At 54.0% G+C, this 23096-nt stretch overlaps 9 protein-coding genes across 9 annotated transcripts; 3 read left to right on the top strand and 6 right to left on the bottom strand.

Annotated features, from left to right (window-relative positions):
• Positions 1-356: 356 nt before the first annotated feature.
• Positions 357-2144, bottom strand: J4E86_001869 (uncharacterized protein; the record flags this gene model as incomplete). The annotated part of the gene is made up of 3 exons (XM_051442432.1): positions 357-1784; positions 1835-1923; positions 1976-2144. 3 exons carry the CDS (start codon positions 2142-2144, stop codon positions 357-359), a joined length of 1686 nt encoding a protein of 561 aa, XP_051306020.1.
• Positions 2145-4365: 2221 nt separating this feature from the next.
• On the bottom strand, positions 4366-5020 carry J4E86_001868 (uncharacterized protein; the record flags this gene model as incomplete). The annotated part of the gene is made up of 2 exons (XM_051442431.1): positions 4366-4708; positions 4761-5020. 2 exons carry the CDS (start codon positions 5018-5020, stop codon positions 4366-4368), a joined length of 603 nt encoding a protein of 200 aa, XP_051306019.1.
• A 1644-nt stretch (positions 5021-6664) lies between these two features.
• Positions 6665-8288, top strand: J4E86_001867 (uncharacterized protein; the record flags this gene model as incomplete). The annotated part of the gene is made up of 3 exons (XM_051442430.1): positions 6665-6925; positions 6971-7142; positions 7192-8288. The coding sequence occupies 3 exons, from the start codon at positions 6665-6667 to the stop codon at positions 8286-8288; spliced, it is 1530 nt and encodes a 509-aa protein (XP_051306018.1).
• Positions 8289-9534: 1246 nt separating this feature from the next.
• J4E86_001866 (uncharacterized protein) lies at positions 9535-12450 on the bottom strand (the record flags this gene model as incomplete). The annotated part of the gene is made up of 2 exons (XM_051442429.1): positions 9535-10115; positions 10197-12450. 2 exons carry the CDS (start codon positions 12448-12450, stop codon positions 9535-9537), a joined length of 2835 nt encoding a protein of 944 aa, XP_051306017.1.
• A 731-nt stretch (positions 12451-13181) lies between these two features.
• J4E86_001865 (uncharacterized protein) lies at positions 13182-14017 on the top strand (the record flags this gene model as incomplete). Its single annotated transcript, XM_051442428.1, has 2 exons — positions 13182-13271; positions 13322-14017. 2 exons carry the CDS (start codon positions 13182-13184, stop codon positions 14015-14017), a joined length of 786 nt encoding a protein of 261 aa, XP_051306016.1.
• Positions 14018-14607: 590 nt separating this feature from the next.
• J4E86_001864 (uncharacterized protein) lies at positions 14608-15427 on the top strand (the record flags this gene model as incomplete). The annotated part of the gene is made up of 3 exons (XM_051442427.1): positions 14608-14852; positions 14901-15270; positions 15341-15427. 3 exons carry the CDS (start codon positions 14608-14610, stop codon positions 15425-15427), a joined length of 702 nt encoding a protein of 233 aa, XP_051306015.1.
• Positions 15428-15799: 372 nt separating this feature from the next.
• On the bottom strand, positions 15800-17170 carry J4E86_001863 (uncharacterized protein; the record flags this gene model as incomplete). The annotated part of the gene is made up of 2 exons (XM_051442426.1): positions 15800-16762; positions 16820-17170. 2 exons carry the CDS (start codon positions 17168-17170, stop codon positions 15800-15802), a joined length of 1314 nt encoding a protein of 437 aa, XP_051306014.1.
• Positions 17171-18730: 1560 nt separating this feature from the next.
• J4E86_001862 (uncharacterized protein) lies at positions 18731-19109 on the bottom strand (the record flags this gene model as incomplete). The annotated part of the gene is made up of 2 exons (XM_051442425.1): positions 18731-18873; positions 18962-19109. The coding sequence occupies 2 exons, from the start codon at positions 19107-19109 to the stop codon at positions 18731-18733; spliced, it is 291 nt and encodes a 96-aa protein (XP_051306013.1).
• Positions 19110-20180: 1071 nt separating this feature from the next.
• On the bottom strand, positions 20181-21152 carry J4E86_001861 (uncharacterized protein; the record flags this gene model as incomplete). Its single annotated transcript, XM_051442424.1, has 3 exons — positions 20181-20725; positions 20778-20834; positions 20882-21152. The coding sequence occupies 3 exons, from the start codon at positions 21150-21152 to the stop codon at positions 20181-20183; spliced, it is 873 nt and encodes a 290-aa protein (XP_051306012.1).
• Positions 21153-23096: the final 1944 nt, after the last annotated feature.

The raw sequence follows: 23096 nt of genomic DNA, 5'->3' as shown, positions 1-23096 counted from the left end.
TCGCTTGAATGAGACCTGCCAACAGTGGAGCACGAAGCAAAGACCCCCGATGACCTCATGAGAGCGATGATAAAAGTGATGGAAGTCGCGAAAGCGCACTGGAGGTGTCAGCACGAGCACCAGGCGGAGGCGCTAGCCGACACGCTAGCTGGGTGCGTGCACCTGCCACTGGGCCTTTCTTAGCACTCCGCGAGTTTCATCAACTACACATGACACAGAGAGTGCAAAGAGCAAGATCATAAAGTGGGAATTCATTGCGAAAACGACTGTGACCCAAGGCGTGGTCTGGTATCTCTCACCCTGTCCAAATTTTGCAAGAAAAAAACATAAGCGCCTTCACTGTACTAACAGATGATCTAAAAGTTCTTCGACGCTTCAACCCCCTTTCCGTCTCCTCCGTGCATGATTTCTTCATCGTAACGATCAGCATCGCTATCGGTGTAGGCGACACTGATGTCAGTGATCTCGTCGCCGACTTCCATCCAGACGTCGCTGGTCGCTGGGATAGGGCTGATCTTGCACAGCGCCCAGTATGTGATGCTTGCGACCAGGAAGCCAGCAAAGAAGTTGAGGTCATAGATGCGCTTCGCACCGATGGGTACGTCGCGACCGATAGCTCCTGCGAACCCGACGACGTTGATGAGGATACCCGCAATGTAGGCTGCGTAGCCACGCCAGTGGAACCCAAGGGTATAGTAGTAAGGACCAGTCTTCTTTCCAGAGTATAGGTCCTTGATCTGGAGGTAACCTTTTCGGACGATGTAGTAGTCGCAGATCATGACACCTGCAATGGAGGAGAGGAAGACGGAGTAGGCAGAGAGGTAGGTTGTGAAATTGTTGGTGTCGGAGAGGAGGTTCCATGGGCACATGACGAGGCCGACGAGCGCACAGATGTATCCACCACGTCTGATACTGATCCATCGGGGTGCAAGTGCTGTCATATCAGTTCCGGCACTGATGGAGTTCGCTGCGATGTTGGTTCCGAGTTGGGCGAGCGCGAAGGCTGCGGCGATGCAGAAGACACCGAAACGTTGCGCTGAGCCACCCTCATCCAGGAAAGACTCGAGCAACTTCAAAGGATCCCAGATAGCCTCGCCGAAGATCACAGTGGATGACGATGAGACGATGATACCGATGAACGAGGTGATGGCAAATCCAATGGGGATAGTAAGCAGTTGCGGAAGGAAGGCGTTCGATGGCTTCTTCGCAAAACGGGCGAAATCAGGGTCGTTGACGATCAAGGTAGCGAAGTTCGCAATGGCACTCATGATTCCGCGGACCATCATCCAACCAAGCGCAGATCCGCTGAGTGTACCTTGTTGATGGACAATCGGGCCCAATCCCTTCGCACGAACGACAGCCCAGATGAAGAAGGCGACGCCAGCAGTCGGAACAACATAGGCCTTTACGGTAAACAGGTGGCGGATCTTGTGTACTGGCGGGTAGATGAAGGGTAGCGATCCAGCCCAAAACAGGAAGAAGGACACAAAGGCGACGGTGGTCGTGCCGGAGCTGGGGATGCCGTTGGTGATGCCACCTGTACCAGGGCCCTCAGAGTCTCGCCAGTTGTTCCAGATGGCGCGAATCATGAGGCGAACACAAGTACCGCCAATCCATGCTTGTACGCCGTACCAGATACTGGCCATGGCGGCACGGTTGAAAACGGGCCATAATGCTCCCCAGATACCGAAAGATGAACGGTTGACAACGGGGAAAGAGATGTGGTATGTTGCGCCGATACGGCCAGTCATGCAGACAAAGCAGGCAGCGATGGAGTAGCCAAGCTATCAGTTGAATCAGCGAATGTCGGTCTAGTTAATATCGATTTCCATACCCAGACACATATCCAAGATTGCCACCATGAAAGACCGTCAACGATGTTTGCGGACGAGATCATCCACGTGTTGATGTTGAAGGAGTCAGCTGCACAGTATTAGCCTAAGTCTGTCGTTGCTTGAGAAAATGTTCGACGTACCGACCCAAAAGCCCACGAAATTCCAAGCACCCCATTGACGACGCTCCGGCTCGACAGGCTTCAAATCGTGGTTGAAGAGCATAAGCTGCGCTGTGGTGAGGTTGGGTTCGCTCTCCACGGCGAGCTTATCGGCCCAGTATGCGACCTTTGAGTTCTTGACTTTCTCCATGATCAGGCTGTAGGAGAAGAAACCTTCGTCGCTGGAATGGTGAATAGTCGAGGTTGCAACAGGCCTTATGAAGCTTTCGCTTCGGCTGCTCGAAGCCGCTGCTTGGTAGGATTCAAGATCCCCGCTCGGATGACGTGGGGTGCTGTCAGAAGCGAGTGAAGGTCTTGGTACGCCTAGTCTTGGTGAGGGTTGTTGGTGGAGGAGTGGCTGACGTTCAGGATCCACGATGGGTGGCGTCTGAGAGTAGTCGTGAATTATGAAAGAGGTGATTAGATAGGCGCACTACTGCATGAGCGAATGTCGACGATGCTGAGGCTCCCATCTGGGGCACGCCCCATCTTAAATATCAGGAACGACTTCGCGCACCTCAAGATCTACCCTGGGTCCACTCCACGCCTAGGTGCTAAAGTGCCTCCGCATCGGAACGCTTCATGGTTGTGGTGGTTGACTGGTAGGCCCGTTCCGGTAGCCTTATCTTCGAGTTGCGATAGCCCACGCGGTGAGCTCCACCAAGATGCTCGCTGCAATTGCGCCACGAAAAGTCCCGACGACCAGCCCCGTGTGATTCGCATCTGCACCCTGCATAGTCTCCGAGGATGAAGATGCAGACTTTGCAGAATTTGGGTTCTGGGCGTGTGAAGGATGGCAAGACAAGTGGGTGGATTTCCGCGGATGACGCAGCGCCATCGTAACAACGGTATCGCGTGCCCATCCAGGGTGTGTACAGATGTCTTGGGGACCATGCACATCTGCACAGCTATCTCCGCGATAGGAGCCCTGCAGACAGAAATTTCGCTACTCTTTGACTCGATAGAAACATGTCACCACGTCCCTGGGCCCGGAGAAACTCTCTATCTCGCAGCATCCGACGCCATGATGGTTCGAGGTTGCGTCTCTGCGTTCGCTTGGGATGGTTAGCTGGGGTGCTATGGCAGGGAAGGGATAGCGGTTCTGCGGCCGGGAGATAAAGCCAATGTGGGGTATAACGGGGCGCCGCCCCAGCCACTCAGCGGCCGCCATGTCCAGTTTACTCGATGTCATCGAGTAAACCGTCGGGCTGCTTATAACATACCTCAACCGCCAGCTTCCCTGCCTCAAAGCTCAGCTGTGAGCTTCGGCTTGCCAATCCCACTACCGTTGGCAACGACTTGCATGGTCATGCGCTTGTACATGCCTCTTGCGCGCTGAAGGCATCGCGCGAGCCGACTTCGCCAGCCTCGATTTTTCCCGGACCCGTATACCTCTTCGAGCTTTTCGATGGCTCGCACCAGCCTAGGTGGTTTCGGCGACGCCGCGCTGAGTGTGGGAGTCGCATGGCATTACATTTTACCCACGTAAAAATCGTCCTACATGCTTAGGACTTTCGTATGGCACAAGCTAGAGGCTGATCGCGTGCACTGGGAGTAGCGTGCAATGGGAGTAGGATGCACCAACCGATACTGTCCACAACAAAACGGAGGTATATGCTCAAGCAATACGTCAGAAGAGCCGGCTATCGTTAATAGAAGGCACGTGGTCAAGTGGCAGTCGCTACCAACCTTGGAAGTTGATAACCCATAGCACCTTCCTAGGCGTGTCGAGTCCCGAGGTCCCAAAGACCATTACGTGGCTGAAGAACAACACGATCCCACCCTTCAACCCCCTCGGACATTCGGACATGCAGCATCTCAGATCCCATTGAAATCTCCGCTGTTTCCAATCCCGAACAGAGGCCAAGATGTTCTATGCCTTGCGCGTTTACAACCACCATCTCACGATGAACGCGCAGATCGGAAACATTTGCCGAACAATGGCTGAAGTCGATACACCATGTCGAGATTGTTGCGCGTCCATCAAACATTATACGCCGGCTGGGGCTGTTTGTCTATCGGGCCGTTGGAAAATGCCCCAAATATGCAGCCTGGCTGAGTGAGGTTGTTTCGCACGTTGGCGTGTTTCAACGCCCGCTCGATGTAATTTCCCGTCCACAAGATCACAGTTCTAGACATGACGTTCACTGGAGCGTCCAAGATTGTTTCGCTTTAATGTGCAAGTGGAGAGATCATAGCGTCTATTAGAAACGTATTGATTCGTGACTACCGATCATTCTAGAGATGCCTATTCATACCCAATACCCAAAGTCGTGACGCTCATCCTAAACGCTGTGAAAGAGAGCGAGCCACCCATTGCTGAAGCAAAACAAAAGGCATTAACCTAAAGACTTCGTCCTTGTCTTCCCCTTCTAGTGGTAACCGTTGCCGTGCTTCGGCTTCTTGTGCTTGTCCTCGAGCTTTGAACCAAGGATGGAGCCCGCTATGGCTCCAATAATGCCGTGACCGCCCATCTTGTTGCCTCCGAAGTAGCCAGCTGCACCGCCACCTAGAGCACCCATGAGGCCTCGGTCGCCTTCAGCCTGCATATTGGGGTCTGTGGCGCCGTATTGCTGTCCTTGCTGCGGCTGGCCGTACGCATTGTGGCCTTGTGGGTACTGGTCTGCAGCGTATGCGCCCTGCTGCGGGAACTGTCCTGATGGTGCTTGACCAGGGTATTGGCCTTGTGGAGGGTATTGTTGTTGCTGGCCGTATCTATGATCGAATTAGTACACAGACGGCTGCATTGTAAACCATCCTCACTTACCCTTGCTGTTGATGGTCGTACGGCGCTACTTGCTGGCCATGCTGGAAGCCGCCGTGAGCAGGCGCACCATACTGCTGGTTATAGCCTTGCTGTTGGTAGCCCTGCTGTTGCTGGTCGTAGTAGCCCTGGCCTTGCTGAGGTGGGTAGCCTTGTTGCTGGTAGCCACCCTGTTGTCCGTAGCCTTGTTGTTGGGGAGGGTATTGGCCTTGGGGCGGGTATTGCTGGTAGCCCTGGTTGTATTGATCGTAAGGGCCAGACATGATGCGTGTGTGTTTGTAGGACAGGAAAGGTGAGTAGACGCTGGTGTTGCGCTGATGAGGGGTCGATTGAGGGGTGGTTGACGTAAGATTGGGGGCGAGTACGGAATACGGGGTACGGGTTGATGTGTGAATGAGGCAAGAGCGTCACAAGAGGAACATCAGAATCTTATACCTACAGTACTGCCTCCTACTGCCGCAGGACCCATCAAGATCTGCTGACTACCAGATCCGATGACTGAACAATTCATCGCGTCCTTGGGGGCGGAGCACCGCACACTCAGCCTCAGCCACCCAGAAGTCAAGCTCGTCCGGCAGCCACGGCCAGTTCGGCGCGAGCGAACCGCCCACGACTCAACGCCGCATCATCCGTCGCACGCCAACCTAGGGAAAAACTGAACAGCCTGGAGCCTACGTCGACGTTGGGTCACCTACTTTACAAAGTTTTGGGTCAACGTAGTCTGCAGACCTGTTTAGTTTTTTTCTTGTATGAGGTGCGTCGTGCAATTCCTAGCGGTGCGCATTTCGAGCGTTGCGCATGTTGACGTAATGCGACTTGCCTTTTATTGTTTCCAATCGAGATGTATGTACTGACCATCCTAGAGAGCGATCGCGGCAAGGCAGGCTTGGCTAGCCTCAGGAAACACTCTCTTCCGCAAGCCCACCAAACCTTCTTGCGAAACACTGTGTGCCTCTTGTCCACCCAAGAAATTGGCCTCGGCCGGATTCTCGCGAGAGCCTGGTCCCCAGCACCGCCGCATCACGCTACCGGAAAAGGTACATTGTGGAGCCCAAGAGCAATCCACGCCATCCGAGGCGCAGCAGGCTCTGCAGTCCGCGGACTAAGTGTGGCGTCGTCATATGCAGGCTGTACGACATCGCGCATTTCGCCGAATCCCAGAGCATCTTGTAATATGCGGGGAATTATCAAAGGAATTAAGCTCTACTAAACCTCACATTGGGCTTTCGACATCCAATATCTGTACGTCGGTCGTCGGTCTCACGACTCAACCCCTGTGGCGTTTGATCGTCCCCGGAAACGGGAGCTGAAACCTGACCATGGCGCCCTGAGACGACTCCAAGACAGCCCCCCAAACCTTGCACCAGCATTTTGTTCTCGATCATGGCACATCTTACCCCATTGAGGGTAATTAAGCGCATTCAGGGTTATGGAATCTCGCCATTTGGATCACTGCCGGCATCGCAATTGCTGCTAAACGCTCCGTAATGATCGTAGCGGCGCATCCACATCTTCGCGTCTTCCCAAACTGACATGGGACCAGCAGCGACTCACTGTTAGTGTCATTCATGCGCGCTCATATCCCACCCCTCCCGCTATTCGCATGAACGTGTCTCGTCTTGAGCGTTCGCCCAGCCTTTCGTTGCACCTTTGCTGACTTTGCTTTCCCTTCTGTCCTTCGTTCCGCAGGCCGGCTTGTTGCTAATCACTTACATACATTCGCTCATCACCCTTTCCTATCGACTACGCTGGTCGCGGTCCTACAGGCTTTCGACTCAAACACTACCTTCGATCACGACAACCTTACATCGCTGGACGAGTTTGCGGATTATGTCTGGTGGAGAAATCGAGACGCTGGAAGATTGAGAGGGGCTTTCCCTATTTGACGCCATCGCATACCGAACGCAATGCCCGCTCCATGGCGCCGTGGAGTTTACGACAAGGTGGATTATGTTGTAGTGGAAAGAGACGGTGTTGAGAACGAGATTGAGTTGGTGGAAGACGAGCCTACGCCCACGCTGAACCGACTATCACGAGCAAGACGTCAGGAGCCAAGCCCTACAGATGGAGACTACGACAGCGACTCTGATGACGACGATTACCCCGAGAACCCGACCATGACGCCTATGACAACACCTTCGCTTATGATACCGTCCGGAAGTGCAGCAGTAAGCGGCATCGCGCCAAAATATGGACCTGACTAACAAGCGCAGATGTTGGTCACAATGACTCTCAGTGGTCTGGAGCCAGAGGCTACGACACCTGCCTTGGCTGAGAGTGACCCCAAGGAGACCATCGTGATTGCCATGCCACCCCCCAGACCCCATCATGACCGTCCCATCTCCCAGACGACTGAGCACCTGCTCATTGCTGCTGGTTCAATCGGTACGTTGAAGTCATGGTGCTTCTTGAAATGTATACTGACATACTCCAGGTGCGACTATCATCATTGTCATGGTCGTTCTCGCTATGTACACAATGAAGAAACGAGGGCTTACATTCAAGGACGTAATTCAGCAAGGCAAGCAGCAGCTCCGTCGCGGACCCCCACCTCCACCACCATCGAGATACGGTCAGGATAAGAAGCAGTTCGATGATGGATACGCGTATGGCATGAACGACTCTTTCCGCGCGCCTCAACCGACAGTCGCACCTGTACGATCTAGTTCGCTCTCTTCGCAGAAACGATTGCGAGACCTCGAGCGAAGCGACAGCTTCAACCAGCCTCCGACTCGGGATGGAAACATGAGCTTCTACGATGACACACCGTCGCGTGCAAACTCGCATCGTCGAAATGACAGTGCAACACCCTCATCACCGCTTTTGCCCATAGAGGGGCGACGGCAAAGTAACTCGACTCGCAACACCAGATCTTTGGATGGTGACGAAGAGTCGCTGCGATACCCTGAACCTCAGGAGCAGACTAGAAACCTGCCTCCACCTCCGTCATTCCGTCAGTTCTTGTCGAACCGTCCTTCAATCTCTCAACGACCCGGTTTCGGCGGTGCATCCGCAGCTGCCGCAGCCGCCGGTGGTGGCATGGCCAGCAGATTCAGCTGGACAAACTCCCAAGCTCCTCAAACCCCGCACGACCCCTCTCGCGACACTGCTACCCAGCCCCTTGGCCGTGATAGCTTCATGACCACGCGATCCTCCGTTCCTCGTTTCCGCACTGTCGACTCCTGGGTGAACCAGCAATCCAACCGCGTCGAGGAACAACGGCTCAAGCAGCAGTTCCGCATGACGCAGTCTACCACATACTCCGAAGACGAGGTTCCCGAGATGCCAGCCCTGCCGTCCTCCGTCCCCAAGAACGCAAGCGGCATAACCAGGCAACCGAGTGCTGCGGGTCTAAGCCGCAATGGCAGCAAGAGCGGTCTAGTAGGAAGGGACATCAAGCACCAGAGACACGATACCCAGACGACGGCCCCAATCTTCAAGGCACACCCAGGCACGGAAGTGCGCTTCAGCACACGCAGCGCTGTTCCTTCTGAGATTTTGGATAGGGGAAGGGACAACGTCGCCCTATGAGCATCACTGAGCCGTTATCAACCACTTCGTGTCTAACCTGTACAATCAAGTCATATTTCCTTACCAGTACCCCGTCAGCGTCGTCACTTCTCCAGCATCAGCATGTTTTCTTGCATTTCCGACCGCGGCATCAGGGGGACTTGGGGGTTCGGGACAAAACGGGATGGCAAACAAACAAACAAGCAGTTCACCACCGGAAACCAGGAACCATTCAACTATAACAGACTTCTTGTTTCCACTCAACTTTGTTCCCGGCCAAAGCCTCTGCGCTGTTCACCTATCTGTCTATCCTTTTGTACATTGCAACTTTCTCTGCTTTTTTAGCTTGAGCTATCGAAATATCCCGTAGAGTCATCTTCCTCTCGCCATCTACTTAGTAATAACCAACAAATTCGGGGTTTCTTCTTAACCTGAAGAACCCATTGCCATGTTTCGTTCCCGTGTCTGTGCTCGAGTGCATTCGTGTATGCGTGACGTAGCCCATCCCAACTAAATTCCCACCATCTTCACAAATAGCATGATGACAGCATATACCAGGCTCGTATATTACTGTACCAGGTCAAGAAGCCACCGGTGCCCCTTCACTCCCACGTCCACCTCCCGAAAAATAAGCTCATAACGTCCGACTTGGCACGATCTCGCATTTACCAAGCCGACGACCAGGGTAATGGTATATAGGGACGTCACGCCGATGAGATAACCGGTTTACCGATATGCCGAGGGTATTTGACTAGCTGAGACGCTTTGTGCTGACATGGAGGGCGTTAGCATGGAATAGCATGACGTCCAGTCGGTAGGTTGACAAAGCGGGACGCGTTTCAGATGTGTCTGGGGTTCATGAGATCATTGCCGTGGAAAGCGGAAATGGAGTCCGCGGGCTGTTACTACTGTGCGGACGACAAGGCCGCGGACGGGAAGGTTGGGCGGTTGCATTGGGGTTGTGAGGAGAAGTGCGGGTGGCAGATGCATTTGACGGAAACCACGAGACTGGGAACAAGGGATAGATCTGTTCGGACACTATTCCGACAGTTTTGAGAGCGTCCTTAGGATTCGTACTTGTGTTTTGCTAGCCGTACATACTTTTACTAAGCAAATAATGTCCAAGCCATATCAATAGATCATAACCCGATTGATCTTGACGCATAATCACAATTGCTGTCCGGTCAGCTAACCCCGAATAACTCATAATCCACCTTGAAATGCAAAAACGCCCAGAACAATGCAATGATGGGACAGAAGAAACCGTTTAGCGCCCACGTCTAGCCACATCTTCCAAGAAGCCCAGCAAGAAACTCTTATCAACGGGACTCTTGCCTCCGCTTGCGCTTCCCGCTCTGGATTGACCGGAACCCAGCCCGGCTAGACTGACACCATCGTTCTGCTCTAGACTGATGCCTGCGTCGACTGGACGAATGGTTGGCGGTATTACTATACTGGGCGCTTTTCCGTCTCCGATGCTGCTGATGCGACTTCTGTTCGCCATTCCTTCTGGACTGGTTGCACTCACACTGCCGTTCGCTGGTAGTGGACTGACAGGGCTGACGAGGCCGGACATGGACGTCTTTGGAGTCGGTGGGAGAGGAGATCGGGCCGGTGGCACTGGGCTCTGCATTTGGGGTTTCGGAGATGGTGACGGTTTGTTGCCGAAGAGCGAGAGCAATGCGTTCTTCTGCTCCGAGGGGACGGATTCGCGACGGTCCATGCCAGAAATGGGCGGAGGGACGGGTGAGCGAGACGGCAAGACTGCTGGTAGGGTCGGCGGAGGCTTCGGTGATGAGCCCTTGAACATGTCTAGCAAGCCTCGTGCATGCGGTGTCGTCTTCTCTCCTGTACCTAAACAGTTGTTAGTCTCATCTACAGGTTCCGTCATTCTGCCAGAAACAGGCAAGCACGGGGGGATGAACGTACCTGCTGGTCCTGGCGCTTTTGACTGTTGTTGAGGTCTCTTCAGAATCTGAGGCTGGAAAGCAATTCGCGGTGATCCAGAGACCTCGGCCGGTGGTGCAGGTTGAGGCGAAGCTTGCGGCGCACGTTTGAGTATCTGCTGAGGCATGAAAGGCATGTTCGTGGCTGGCGAGGGTCCGCGTGAACTGCTGTTCGTCGGCTGCCTGTTCTTCTTCATGGTGTCGAAGTCTGGCGCGTTCACTGGCCCGCTCACAGTAGCGGACGTCATATTGGCCTTGCTAGACGGAGCATTGAAGACGGCAAGAAGAGCGGCATTGGGCTGTCTAGACGGGTTTGCGACAGGTTGCGCGGACACATAGCCTGGTGTTGTGGGGAGCGCAGACAGCTCTGCAGGTGCGGGATCCGGGCTTGCCAGTGGCGGGGTAGGCCGGAACAGATTCAACAATGAATCTTGATGAGCGTTTCTTGGCTTTGGTTGTTCGGGTTCGAAAGCCGAGCTGATGGGTGGTGATTGAAACTGCGGCGGACTCGGAGCGAATTGTGCTTGTGGCGATACGAGCCCATGCGGTCTATGTTGAGGTAGCGGATGCTGTATCCTGGGCGTTGTTTGCGAGCTTCGGTGCAATGGAGCGGCGATTGTGGTCTGAGGCGACGGTGGGAAAGTGGGTTGCTGATTCTCGTTCTTGAATGAATTCAGCAATCCGAGTGCATGCGCATTCAGATTTGGTGCGGGCAAATTGGACGCCGATGGTATCGCTGGCCTTCCGTTTCCGCCTGCGAACTGTGAATCCCCCATCTCCTGGAACTGGGGCCGCAGATTGTGCTGATCAAACGCTTGTTGCATGTTTGGAGGCTGAGGTGGAAACATGGACTGCTGCTGCTGCGGCTGTGGTTGCTGGTGCATGAAATGAGGCGACATATGTGGTGGTGGTGGTTGCATTCCATTCATGTGACCTGGATGCCCTCGGAAAGGCATACCTTGGTGTGGTGAGAAGAAGGGCGGTGGAGGCCCCATGTTGCCCATCTGCGGTGGCCGTGGACCATGCTGACCATGGGGACTTGACGGCTGCATGGGCGGGGGCATCATCTGCTCAAACGGCGTCCGAGGTTGTTGGTTTCCTGCATGCTGGTTGTTGCCCTGCTTGAATAGAGCCAGGAGCGGGTTTCCTTGGGGTGGTGGTTGGCTGGGGGCCTCTACCGGCGGTGACTGCATGCCCACACTAAGGAGACGCTTGAGTGCCTCCGCTGGGTCTTGACTCTGTTGTGGTGCCTGATGCTCGTTTGATAACTCTGGTAACGAGTCGCTCGGGCGGTGTCCGCGACCTAACCGGGCCACCATCTCCGCAAAGTTGTCGGCCACCTGGGCGTCGGCGACGGGCGCTGCCTGATTGACCGTAGTCTCGTAGAGCGTGTTCTGAATGTCTTCGTCATCAGTCCCTGCCACAGGTGCCGGAGCAACGTGCGCGCTGTTCCGTTGCCTCTGCCGCCCAAGCCTGTGCTGCTGCTTTATCCATTGCCTCAAAGGCCCCAAGAACGGCGCGACCATGTAGAAGTTGCTCTCCTTGATCAGATCGTTTCCATTTCCCTGCTGTTGCTGCACCTGGTTCTTGCGCCTCAGAGTAGGCAGATCCGTGAGCTTGTACCAGTCGATCTTGGAGATTTCCTTTCTGGTCCGCGGCTCGAAGTATGTGTCCATGGGCACGCCGCGGAAGACGTACAGCATCATACTCTGTTCGCGCATCGTGACGGTGATCTTCTTCATGTGCTCGTCGGGCTCGACCAAATCAGCCTCGCGCAGATCGTAGCCTGTCTCCTCCCAGACTTCGCGCACGGCGCAGTCGAGATCCGTCTCTTCCTTGTTGATCTTTCCGCGCGGGAAACTCCACTTGGCGCCCTTCTTCCAGCCCTTGACCAGCACGGCGTGTGTCATGTCCTCGTTGAGCATGATGGCGCCGCGCACCGGGACGCGGGTCTTGTAGGCGAGGAACTGCTCGTAGGCCTGCTGGTGCAGCTCCTCCGAGTAGGCGGAGAAGAGCGGGCAGTGCTGGAACATGAGCTGGGAGAACTTGCGCAGGTGCATCGAGGGCAGGTTGTTGGGGTCGAGCGGACGGATGAAGTCTTCGTAGAACCACTGGGCTTCCTCGATCTGGAAGCAGATTCGCTCCACCGACTGGAGTTCTTCATTGGGCAGGTTGACGATGAAGCGCACGCAGAGGTCGTCCAGCCAGTCAACTAGTGATCTGTTTGTGTTTGTCATGGTGGGTGTGTGTCTGGCCCGTGTCGAGCATGCCGCGTTGAGCTTGCGTCGCAGAGAGTGGTGGGGAGCGCTCGGGCGCCAGTCAGCCAGCTATCGCGCGTCGCGGGCGGCGGGTAGGAGCGAGCGGGTCTAGATGAGGGAGAGGTTGTTTGCTGCGAGGCTGCACAGCCGCAAAGAATGGCGAAGAATGTGGGGGGAGCGGGTGGACGTGTTGTTGATGTGTTGTCAAAGGCCTATCGGAGAGTTGGGCTGTGGCTGTCGGCAGGAGCGATCGACACAAGTGTGGCGGCTGTGGCTGTGCGCGCAGACGAAAGAAGGAGCGGCCGACCCAGGCCATGACGTCCCTGTCTGGGATCGCGTCACAGAATCAGGGCACCTGGACCTGGGCAGCTACAGCGACTCACCGCCAGCGCACCTCGACGCGATAAGTAGGCCCGTCGTCTTCGCTCTGCCGCTGCTTCTTGTTCTTCACAGCTCAATCATACTCTGTTCGTTGCCAGTCGCCCGCCAGCTATACATAGGGCAGCGACGCGCCCGTTTCACATTTTCCCAGGAGAAGCGCCGTTGGCCAACCACACAACACGCGCGCTTTGAGACAGCCGCACCACCGCGCACTGTAAAGCGACACCGTTCGAACAACACGAACATATAAGGCCTCTTGGACGGTCTCATATACCTGTATTCATACAACTCCCCTTACATCACGAACTACCTCAGCAACACCACCCAACATGGCAGGCATGGTCGCTAAGTACGCCATGAAGAAGGCGCTGGGCAAGGAGATGGAAAAGTACAAGTCCAAGGACGTATCTGGACCCTACGTAAGTGAACCTTCTATCATTTCGACGTGCGCAAACTCATTGTACCCCAGGACCCCTACTACGCACTGCAGCCAGACCCAAAGAGGCCCCACAAGATGAAGAAAGTCAAGAAGGACATCCCCAGCTACATTCCCGAGAATGATTGCGTTGTCTTAGCCAAAGCCCGCAAGTCCGCATACAGGCTCGACTACGCTCTCTTTACCTTTATGGGAATCCGATTTGGCTGGTCTTCTGTCATTGGCCTCGCCCCAGCCGTGGGTGACGCCGCAGGTTCCGCCTTGGCCTTGAACCTCGTTCGCAACATGTGCAAAGTGGAAGGCGGACTGCCAGCCAGCGTCCTTATCATGATGCTGTTCAATGTCGCCTTTGACTTCCTCATCGGCCTTGTTCCCTTCATTGGCGATCTTGCCGACGCAGCTGTCAAGGCCAACGGCAAGAACGTGCGCCTTCTCGAAGAGCACCTCGACAAGCTCTACAAGCCCAAGGAGCTCGCAGACAGAGATTCCAAGCTCCCCAGAGAACGACGCCCGCGCCCTGCTTCTGTCTATGTCGACTTTGACGATGAGATTGATGAGCGACGCAACACCTTTGAGGACGACCATGACGATGTTCGCCACCCTCAACGTTCCTACGGTGGAGGGCGTGTTCACGACGAAGAAATGGGCGGACGGTACGACAACCAACCCCAAAGATCGCGCCGGGACGACAGGCCTAGCCGCAACAACACTAGGAGCAGCAGACGTTGATGAGTACTTCTTTATGTCTCTTTTCCTAGCGTCGTTTCCTATTACAGCATGCCAGTACTGTTGTCAGACCACTGCTGCATTTCATGCATTGTGCATTGCGCATTTGGCGTTGGCGGTTGCTCGTACTCTCTTTAAAACTATACCCTAAGTGCTGTTGCATGTACACAACAATATTATGTATACTCTTTGTAATATTTCCGATGTAAGACCCGGATTCCAATCCTCTTTTCGTTTGTTGATTAGGCTCTATCACGTTCACGTGTGGACCCAGGACGCTTCGTCCCTGCAACAGCGTGTGCCTGGATCTGATGGGCACCAATGGAATTCTTCCTCCATGTTGTACCCGCAATTATACTACCTAATCCACGACCACGACTGCTTGCTCGTCCAAGGTCCGTGTGCTTCCTTCTATCCGTTTTCACACAAACTTCTCGCGTGAGCGTCTGGCATATGCTTGCCCATATAAATCTTAGTGATTTTCACTCTGTTTCCATGCTCATTGCGTTCGCGTTCAACCCCCAGCAACAATTGTAGTATACCTTGCTTCGAAGCTCTCCGAATACCGCAGCACGACGGTCTCTCTTCCCATCATGAAGCTCCTCATCGTCTTGTCGCTCGCCCTCAGCGCCATCGCCGCCGCCGTCGTTGCACCTCGGCAGCCCACATCGCCATCCCATATCGTCGCCCTCGGCATGGACAATTCCGATATACCCCTCTACTCAGACGCCGACCCAGTCCCCACTGTCACGACCTCAGAATCAACTGCAACTACTGAAGACAACTACCAAAACGCCCGCGACAAAATCCCTTTAGTAACCGAGCACGTCACACCCACGTACGAACTGATATGAGACATTTGCTAACTTCGCCCCTTTCCTTACAGAACCTCGCGCCCCGGCGACCCAGAACCCATCGTCATCCTCCCCTTTTACTTCCAGGTCATTGAGAACTGCCTCCCGGACAACAGCATCCAAGCCCGCGGTGTATACAAGAACATGGATTACGTGTGGGCCTACACTCTAGCCAAGGGCAACACCGTCCAGGTTGACCACGGCATCGGAGGATACCCTTGGACATTCCTGATCGGACCATTCGATTACAAAAACAGCAACCTTCACTTCTCGTACGACAACGGCGACGATTTCCACTGCGATTGGAACGATAGCGAATCGTGGAAGAGGTGTGGCGAGTGCAGGACGGGGTTGTGGAGTGCGCCGAAGCTTGATTGTAAGGGAGGCGGAGAGAAGACTAGGGTAAGTGGTTCCTTTTTCTTGAATGTGCGCGTCTTAGAAGTCGGTTTTGCTAATTGTGGCATGATTGTAGAAAAAGATTATGAATTGCTCGTTCATTATGGGGTGGAGAAGTAAGCTCACGGGCCATCCCATCACTCCTCCTGAGGGGGCAGCCTGATTCCATAGTTCTTTCGAACCGGGGAGAGAGCATGGTAGCTGGGTTCTGGAGATTGCACGAGGGGTCGCGGCAGAGGTTGGCTAGAGCACTTGGTTACATGTGATGGTACGAAGGTGGCGAATGGGTCCAAAAATAATCAGTGACGTGAGAAATCACGCTTCGTTCATGACATGGTTTCCAACAAACAAGTATCGAATTACAACATAATTATTAGCCAAGGGTATCAAACTATTCTGTTTACCCGAAAAATGGATAGAGTCATAAGTGAACATGCCGCCCTCATTACCCAAAGTACCCGACCCAGGTCAGACGCCGATACCCAATGCTTGACATTACTGATGCATTACCTCCACACTCTCACGTCCGCAGCCTCTAATCGACGATGACGCCCTTAGCGCCAAACCTCTTATGACCATAGTCACTCTCATCCTCGTCACCGTCCCAGTGGACGGCCTTGCGCGCAGGCTTGTGAATGCGCACGCACCATAGGAAGTAGTCCTCTAGTGGTAGCAGATTCAAGAGCACCCTGTTGCCAGTCCATGCAAGTCCACAGACCATGGCGCCCGCCACGGCATCGAGGATGAAGTGGTTCGCGGTAGCAACAATGGCGACCAGGATGATAGCAGGGTATGCGACACCCAAGAAGATGCAAAGCATACGGCGGGCCGACGGGAGACGCATACGCAGGCCCATGGTGAGAGCAACGGTGCGGGATCGGTTGTGCTGAGGAGCAAGAGGAATCGACATGATGGTGAGGCCGATGAGGAGCGAGTACCCAAAATGCAGGGAAGGCATGGCAGCGTATTGGTTGCAGAATTTGTTTTGCGTCCACACGCTGCTTTCGCCCTCCGCGCCGTGAACAGTATCGACGAAACCGAAGCTACGCGCCTCCTTGCCTACGGAGCCGGGAACCTCGGGGTCGGAGAGCAGACGCGGCGGCATGCATGGCCACAGCGTGAAAACGATGAACGCGATCAAGTTGCATGTAGCCATCGTTCTGCGCCTGGCAGCGTACAGCATTGGACCTGCCGGGCTGCCATCCGCCTCGCCCATTGGCTTGTTGTGGAGGGGAAGATCGATTCGGTTGCGCGTTGTAGTGTAGTAGAAAAGCCATACCAGGAACAGGATCGTGCCTGGAATGTGGATGAAGGAGTATGTGCGGTTCGTCCAGTGGAGGAGGAAGGGGTGCTTCAGGAACCACGCTTGAACGTCGAGTTCAAGGAAGATGTGTAGTTTCTGTTCGAGGTGGATGATTTGGAGGGCGTGGCGGCGAGCGACGTTAACGGTGCCTTCGACCATGGTTACTGCGGAGAATGCGCGACCTAGTTGGTACACCTGAAGAAAGTCAGCATCTCTGCAGAGAAGATGTATAGTACTCGCGCGTTTGCTTACCCAGTAGATCAGCGCCCAATACCAGGCCTCCACAAGGAAGGGAAACTTCTTCAGCAGTCGACTGAGGAAGTAATCCTGGAACCTCTTGGTATTCGGGCTCATGACCTCCTTCTTCATACCCAGGACTACCACCTCTCGTTTCCTCCATTTGGGTTCCTCGTCGACATTGGCGAGAAGCGACGCGCTCGACGACGGACTAGATCGACCGGAATCTGGAGAACTTGACCGCGGTGAGTTTTGGTATACTCTCCGCCGACCAATAAGGCGGTATTCGGTGTTTCGGTTTACCCATGTACCTCCGAAGAGCAGGGTGACTACCACGAGTGGTTCTATGAAGGCTCCTGCGCCCATGGTGGGGGACTACGCGCGAGGCGGCGATGTATAGGTGGTATGGGCGGTCGCGCGATGTTTGAGCAATAGTATGCTTCCCGGGGGTTCAACTCCAATACGATTACCCAGAGGAACTGAGTATATTTGTAGGGATGGCGGTAGTGTTTGGCTAGCCGGTCGATCCGGGAATCTATGCGCGGAGGTCCTGACGCAGCACTGTATCGTACCTTCTGCTTTGGCTTGCGAAAGGTAGAGGTGAGGAACTCGTGGGTGTTTCAAGAACAAAAATGTTAGCTATGACAAGCCCAGAAGTCTTCGCACCAAGGAACAGGCAAGAAGACTGGCCGATGCCGAGGGCTACATCCTAAACTAGAGGCAGGGCGCATGGCGCGTAGTGAAGTCAGCGGAACGCACGGCATGCGTAGAGTGACTAAACAGCCACAGCAGCCACGGACAGGGCAGCGGACGTTCGGACGAAGCTGCGCTGCCATGGCATTTGGTGCGGCGTGGCCCTGCTGGGTGCAGAAGGAGCCGGCCTTCCGATGTGACTGCTTGCTTAGTGTCGCGTGCTCGCACATCATTTGCTACATGTTGCGTCATTGACATTTCAGAGTTTTGACAGCAATGCTCGGTCCCAAGTACTTATCGCGCCCGCGGACGTCAAGAATGCGTCCAGCAGCAAGATTTCGTCCCAGTTGTAATGCGCGCATCATGGGCGAGGATTGACGCCTTCGCGCGGCGGAGTCCTGTTGGTTGCGAAATATCGTGGTCGGTCTCACATGAACACGCGACTGTCGTCCGTAGGCTTAGCTTCCGCCCAGTACCGGCACTAAGCTGCTTTGGTAGATGCGCATAATCTTCGATTTCGATCAAGATAATCTCCCGTAGTGGGTACGGAGTCTCGCGTCTTGCCGGTGCCGATACGTTTACGCGCGAGTACGAGATCGCATTGGCACTGATCGTTTCTGAACTGCACAATCTTCACCGCAGCTGCGTGGTGTATAGTCCACGGTCTCGACGAATCATCCACACCTGGGCGTCTTGTCGCCTCTATCTGCCCCCGGACGCTCCGTATACTGTTGAAACAGTTTCTTTGTATAGTGTTCACGTATAGAACTCTACCGCCATCATGCTGCACGGTCTCCTCAGCACGTCGTTCTCCCAGGGTTCTCACAAACTATAGCAGCGAATCACACCCGAGCAATACCTAGGTATGCTTGCGACTCAGTTGCGTCAGCATTGATCAGGAGTTTGCGAAAACCATATTGGAAAGCATGACCGCATGAACGGACCCGCGCAGATAACATAGGCACCCAACACCCTTCGGAAAATGTACCATCATCACATATCAACGAGAACCGGAGAACACAGCCTGGGCAGGCCATAGGTCCGGAGAGTCTACATGACCTTTCAAGTCTGAAGCAAATCATTCGAAGCTCAACAGAGGTGCATTGTCCTAATCTCGGCTTCTACTACTCTACATTCCTCCTTTTCCCAGACCCAGTCTACCGAGAAAAGAGCGGCTCAGCAAAACTACAATCCCCACCCATACGCGTTCTCATCTCTTCGTCTCACCATTGTCTAATCGCAGTAGTAGCCGAAGCTAAGGTAATCCTCAAACCCACCCCCATTCGACCAGCAAACCGCAGCACCAGTGTCGAATCTAATAGGGCTGCCATTGGGCGACGACTGGTTGGGGCCGGTGTAAAGCGTGAGATGGCATCCTGCAGACGTAACTATCATATTGATAGATCCGCGAGGTCCTTGGAAGAACTTAGAACATGTAACCGCTGCTTGAGTGTTGGTTCTTACCTGGGAAGTTTCCCTTCACCGGTGCAGGATTGAGATCGTACGTCTCCTCGAAACCTGCGCAGCCAGGGTGGTCGAAGGAGGTGAAGCGGATTCGGCCGTTTGCGGCTGCGAGGGAGATGAGAGGGAGAAGGGCGTAGAGGAACTGCATTGTGCGTGTTGATTCAGGTCTGAAGAGGATTGAACGGATCTGGAGAGTTTGATGCTGGATGTTTGGCAGGAAGAGAGATGATCTTTTATACCGATCCGCGTAGATATCGTGATCCACGGGATTCTGCTCGCAGTGCAGAACCATGCATTAGCAATACGACATCATCTCACGATTACTTTGTTCGTGCAAGCAGGAAGCGTTGGCACGGTTCGAAGACTCATGTGGTGTAACTTTCCAAAACCGCCAAAGTAGTTTGTTCGTATTGTGCAATCGGCATGTGGGGTCCAAATACGAATGCTCTCTCTTCGCGATTAGCTCTGGCTAGTCACAGTCTGCATGTCTGAGGCTGAAGATATTGGTTACTCATCGCTAGATGCCTTCTTTGAGCCACATCAGTCGTACAAGTAATGAGTACAGGAGCTGGAAATGATGCGCTCTCTTTGTCAGCTTCCTAGCTCGTTATAGCGTGGACCTGGTAGATTAATCATGGCATTAGCATTTACTGCTCCTGTCCTTGTGTTATACACGCTGCACGAACTTGGGAACATCGTGCATTAGCACACCGTACTGAAATGCATGTAAGCAAGCGGCGCACCCCACAGACCTTGACCACCCCACTGGTCTCAACCCACAATGGCTCAACGCAACACTAGACGTCGAACATACAAAGTCAGATGTAACGTTCTGATATTATTTAATTTAATGAGAGCCGGACTAAGGTGTAGTCCGTCTTGACCACCACTCTGAGACGAACGCTGGCCTACCAGAGACGCCCGAGTACCATGCAATGCATGGCGAACATGATGTACAGCGAATGTATCGGCTGCGATACGCAATGAAGCGACGAGTCTTTCCAATTTGCAAAAATGCCAAACACAAAAGGAGACCAGCGTTAGCTGTGGGTAGGAGACGCATGGTTACAATAATCCCGAGTTTCCTTGACGCCTCGCTGAACAGAACAAAACAGGAAGGGAAGGTATAGTGGTAACAGTATATGGACAGGCCAAATTGGCAGACAAAGGAAATGTGTGTAGTCATCAACGGTGATAACTGGTGACGCTGATGGGACTCTCAGCACGCGACACTGTTGAACGGCGCGGTCTCTTGGAGGTCCTCGACAAGGTCATCCACGTTGGGGAGGTACCGTCCCAGCATATTCTGCTTCTCCTCTTGCGACCGAATGTGCTTTCTGGTCGCACCGCCGCCATCGTCGCCAGCCGCAGTGCTACCCCGCCGCTCGAAAGCACTGGTCAGCTTGCTAGGGCTCCGATGCGGGCCAGAACCTGGGATCTCGGGCATGAGGTAGAAGTATAGGAATTCCAGCAGCTTGACTTTGACGTTTTGTGTAGTCTCTTCGTCCTTGAACAGGCTGGTCACGGTGAGCAGGCCGTCCATATGCTCAAACACTCGCGTGTTTTGTGGTGTCGCAAGAAGCGCGGTGACCAGGACGAGGAGGGCTTGGGATTGGATGGCGGGGCAGTTGTAGGGGTCGAGCAGGTCGAGGAGGACGTTCATGTAAACTTCGCGACCGAAGATGATGCGCGAGGGTGGATGCAGCAGGAGAAGACCTTGGATGTTCGATAACGAGGAGAGGATGAGGATGTCGTTTTGGCCATCTATCGGTAGTTGGTTAGCTGGTGTTCGGCATTTTCTAGTCGGGCCTCTTACCCTTACTGCTTCCCATGCCCAGCAGTCGATCCAGACAGTCGGCTACCCGTGTTACAACTATAATTGTTAGTATATACTCGCATTGCTGTAAGTTCCCAACTCACCATTCCACTCGAATCCCTCTTGCAGCCGAAAGAACTCGCGAAAGGCAAGATCGTCTGATAACTGCCCCAGCTTCTTCGGCGTTGGTTGTTGTTGATCTCCCAAATTGAGCGCAGAGGCGTTCCGTCGGTGACCCGGTGGTGAGTTCCGTGGCTTGCCGCTTGAAAGACATATTTGCGCCAACATGCCCTCGATCTGGCGCAACCCTTTGCGAATCTTCTGCGTATCCTTGGACGCTATGTTGTCGAATGCGAGGGAGAGTAGAGCCTCCATTGTGAAATTGGTCTGAATTTACCGGTGCAAAAACAGTAGCGACAACTCTACCAACCAGTGTTAATATATGCTGCGACTAAGGATGCAGTCCAGATGTTGTTGAGATCAAGTGTTGGAGGTGCAGAAGGCGGTAGGGGAAGGCGGGAGGGGGGGTTACATACATGCAGCTAAGAGGTCTAAAGTGCGGAGTAAGCAATATTCTACGCCTGTGTGGGCCGCAAGATTCAGGCTTGGACCTTCTCGAGCTGGCCGACAGTTGGCGTGGGAGAGCCTGGTGGCATCGATAAACACCCGCCGTTGCCATGGAAATCGCGACCCACCGGCGGCGGTTCGAGCCGTGCACTACTAGCCTGGCCAGGGAAGCACTACCACAACTCAACACCTCATCTTGCGCGACACCCTTACCTTGTCGACAACCGTTTACTACACCCTTGAATATGCGCATAGTTTCTGCTAGCAAAATGACAGCGGCATCGTGACGGGCAACCTGCGGTCAAAGCCACTGAGAACTCTGCACCGGCTTGGTCCCGCAGGTGCAACTACGTCATTCGCGACTCGCATTCCCAAGGCCACTACTCGCCATGCGTGGAATGCCTCGCACATCTGAATGAGAGTAAGGCTGTTGCGATGTCGCTCGCAAGGGGTGACGAATACGAGCATGCGTGCAAATGACCGAATCACAGCCTTGCCCGTCATGATGTTGCTGTTCACCGGACCTTGGCAGCCTTCCGACTATGCCATTATGGCTGACCGCGGCTGCTTCTTCGCGAAATTCAGAGCTTCGCAGTACAAGCCTCCGACGCCAAACCTCTTTCCCGCAGTTTCATGCACACCTCTAGAAGAAACTGCCGTGGTGGCTTGCGTCCCGAGGTCTGTCAGAGACTCAGCCGCTCAGCCTTGTGCGCCAGGCACCATCTACCTTATAACTCGCGATGGCTCCAATGATTGAATTGTCGTGAACTTCCGGCTACGGATTCGCGATTACACCCACCAAGCCATCCGCTACATCAAACTTTCGTTTCCTCATTATGGCAGTACACTCTTACTTTTGGACAAACTCGAACGCGCTCATTGCCGTTATTCGTTTTGCCCTGTTCTCACCCGCGATAATTTACTGGGTCTCCGCTTCCGACCACCACGAGTTGATCAGGATCAATCCCGAACTTCACGACGGTATCTATGGCACGTCCATGCTAGCTGGTGAAAGGCTTGCGGACAAATGGGGCTTTATCTTATGGATCTGGAACTTGGCCTGTTGGTGGCCTGCGCTGGTATGCTTCCCTCCACTGAACTTACCTTTCACGATTGTCGACACTACGATTACCGTCTTTCTGGCGACGGCTACAAACTACCAGGTTGGATACATACCTCTTAATCCGAAAGCTTGTCACGACAAAGCGGGCCTCGAATTGCAGCGACCCATTGGCACGAATGAGAGCTTTTTCGCTGCTGCCGGAAGACTCAATGGGACAACGGCGACTTCGACTGCCATGTGCTTGGAATTCGTGGAGGAGGCACAATATGGTGTTGCGCTAACGTAAGCCGTATATTCGTGGATAGATGGGCCTTGCTGACTACCACAGCTTTTTGTACGCCCTCGTGTCGTTCATAGGTATCCTTGCGTTCCCCGTTGGTATTTTAGAGTTGAGAAAGAACGGCGAGTCCATTCTCGACATGGTAAAAGAAATCCTCAAAATGCACAGGGGTTGCTTCGCTTGCATGTTCAAGTGGCCAGCGCTCTTGGTGTATGGTGTTCTGATCTACACCCCGATCTTGTTCTTCCGTTACCTGCCGATGGACTTCAAAGCCCCGGTGCGATCAGCCCGTCGGTACGTCACGAAGGCTACGATAGGGGCGGAGCAAAAGATCGAAATGATGTTGACGGAGCGCATAAAGCACGCGAGTAACAGCGATGATACTGTTCTACCATGTCAAGGTAGCGGT

The sequence above is a fragment of the Alternaria arbusti genome (assembly GCF_024043155.1).
Source record: "Alternaria arbusti strain BMP 1465 chromosome Unknown scaffold_2, whole genome shotgun sequence".
Taxonomy (NCBI): Eukaryota; Fungi; Ascomycota; class Dothideomycetes; order Pleosporales; family Pleosporaceae; genus Alternaria; species Alternaria arbusti.
Note: the sequence above shows the minus strand (reverse complement) of the source record. Positions and strands in the feature narration are given on the sequence as shown.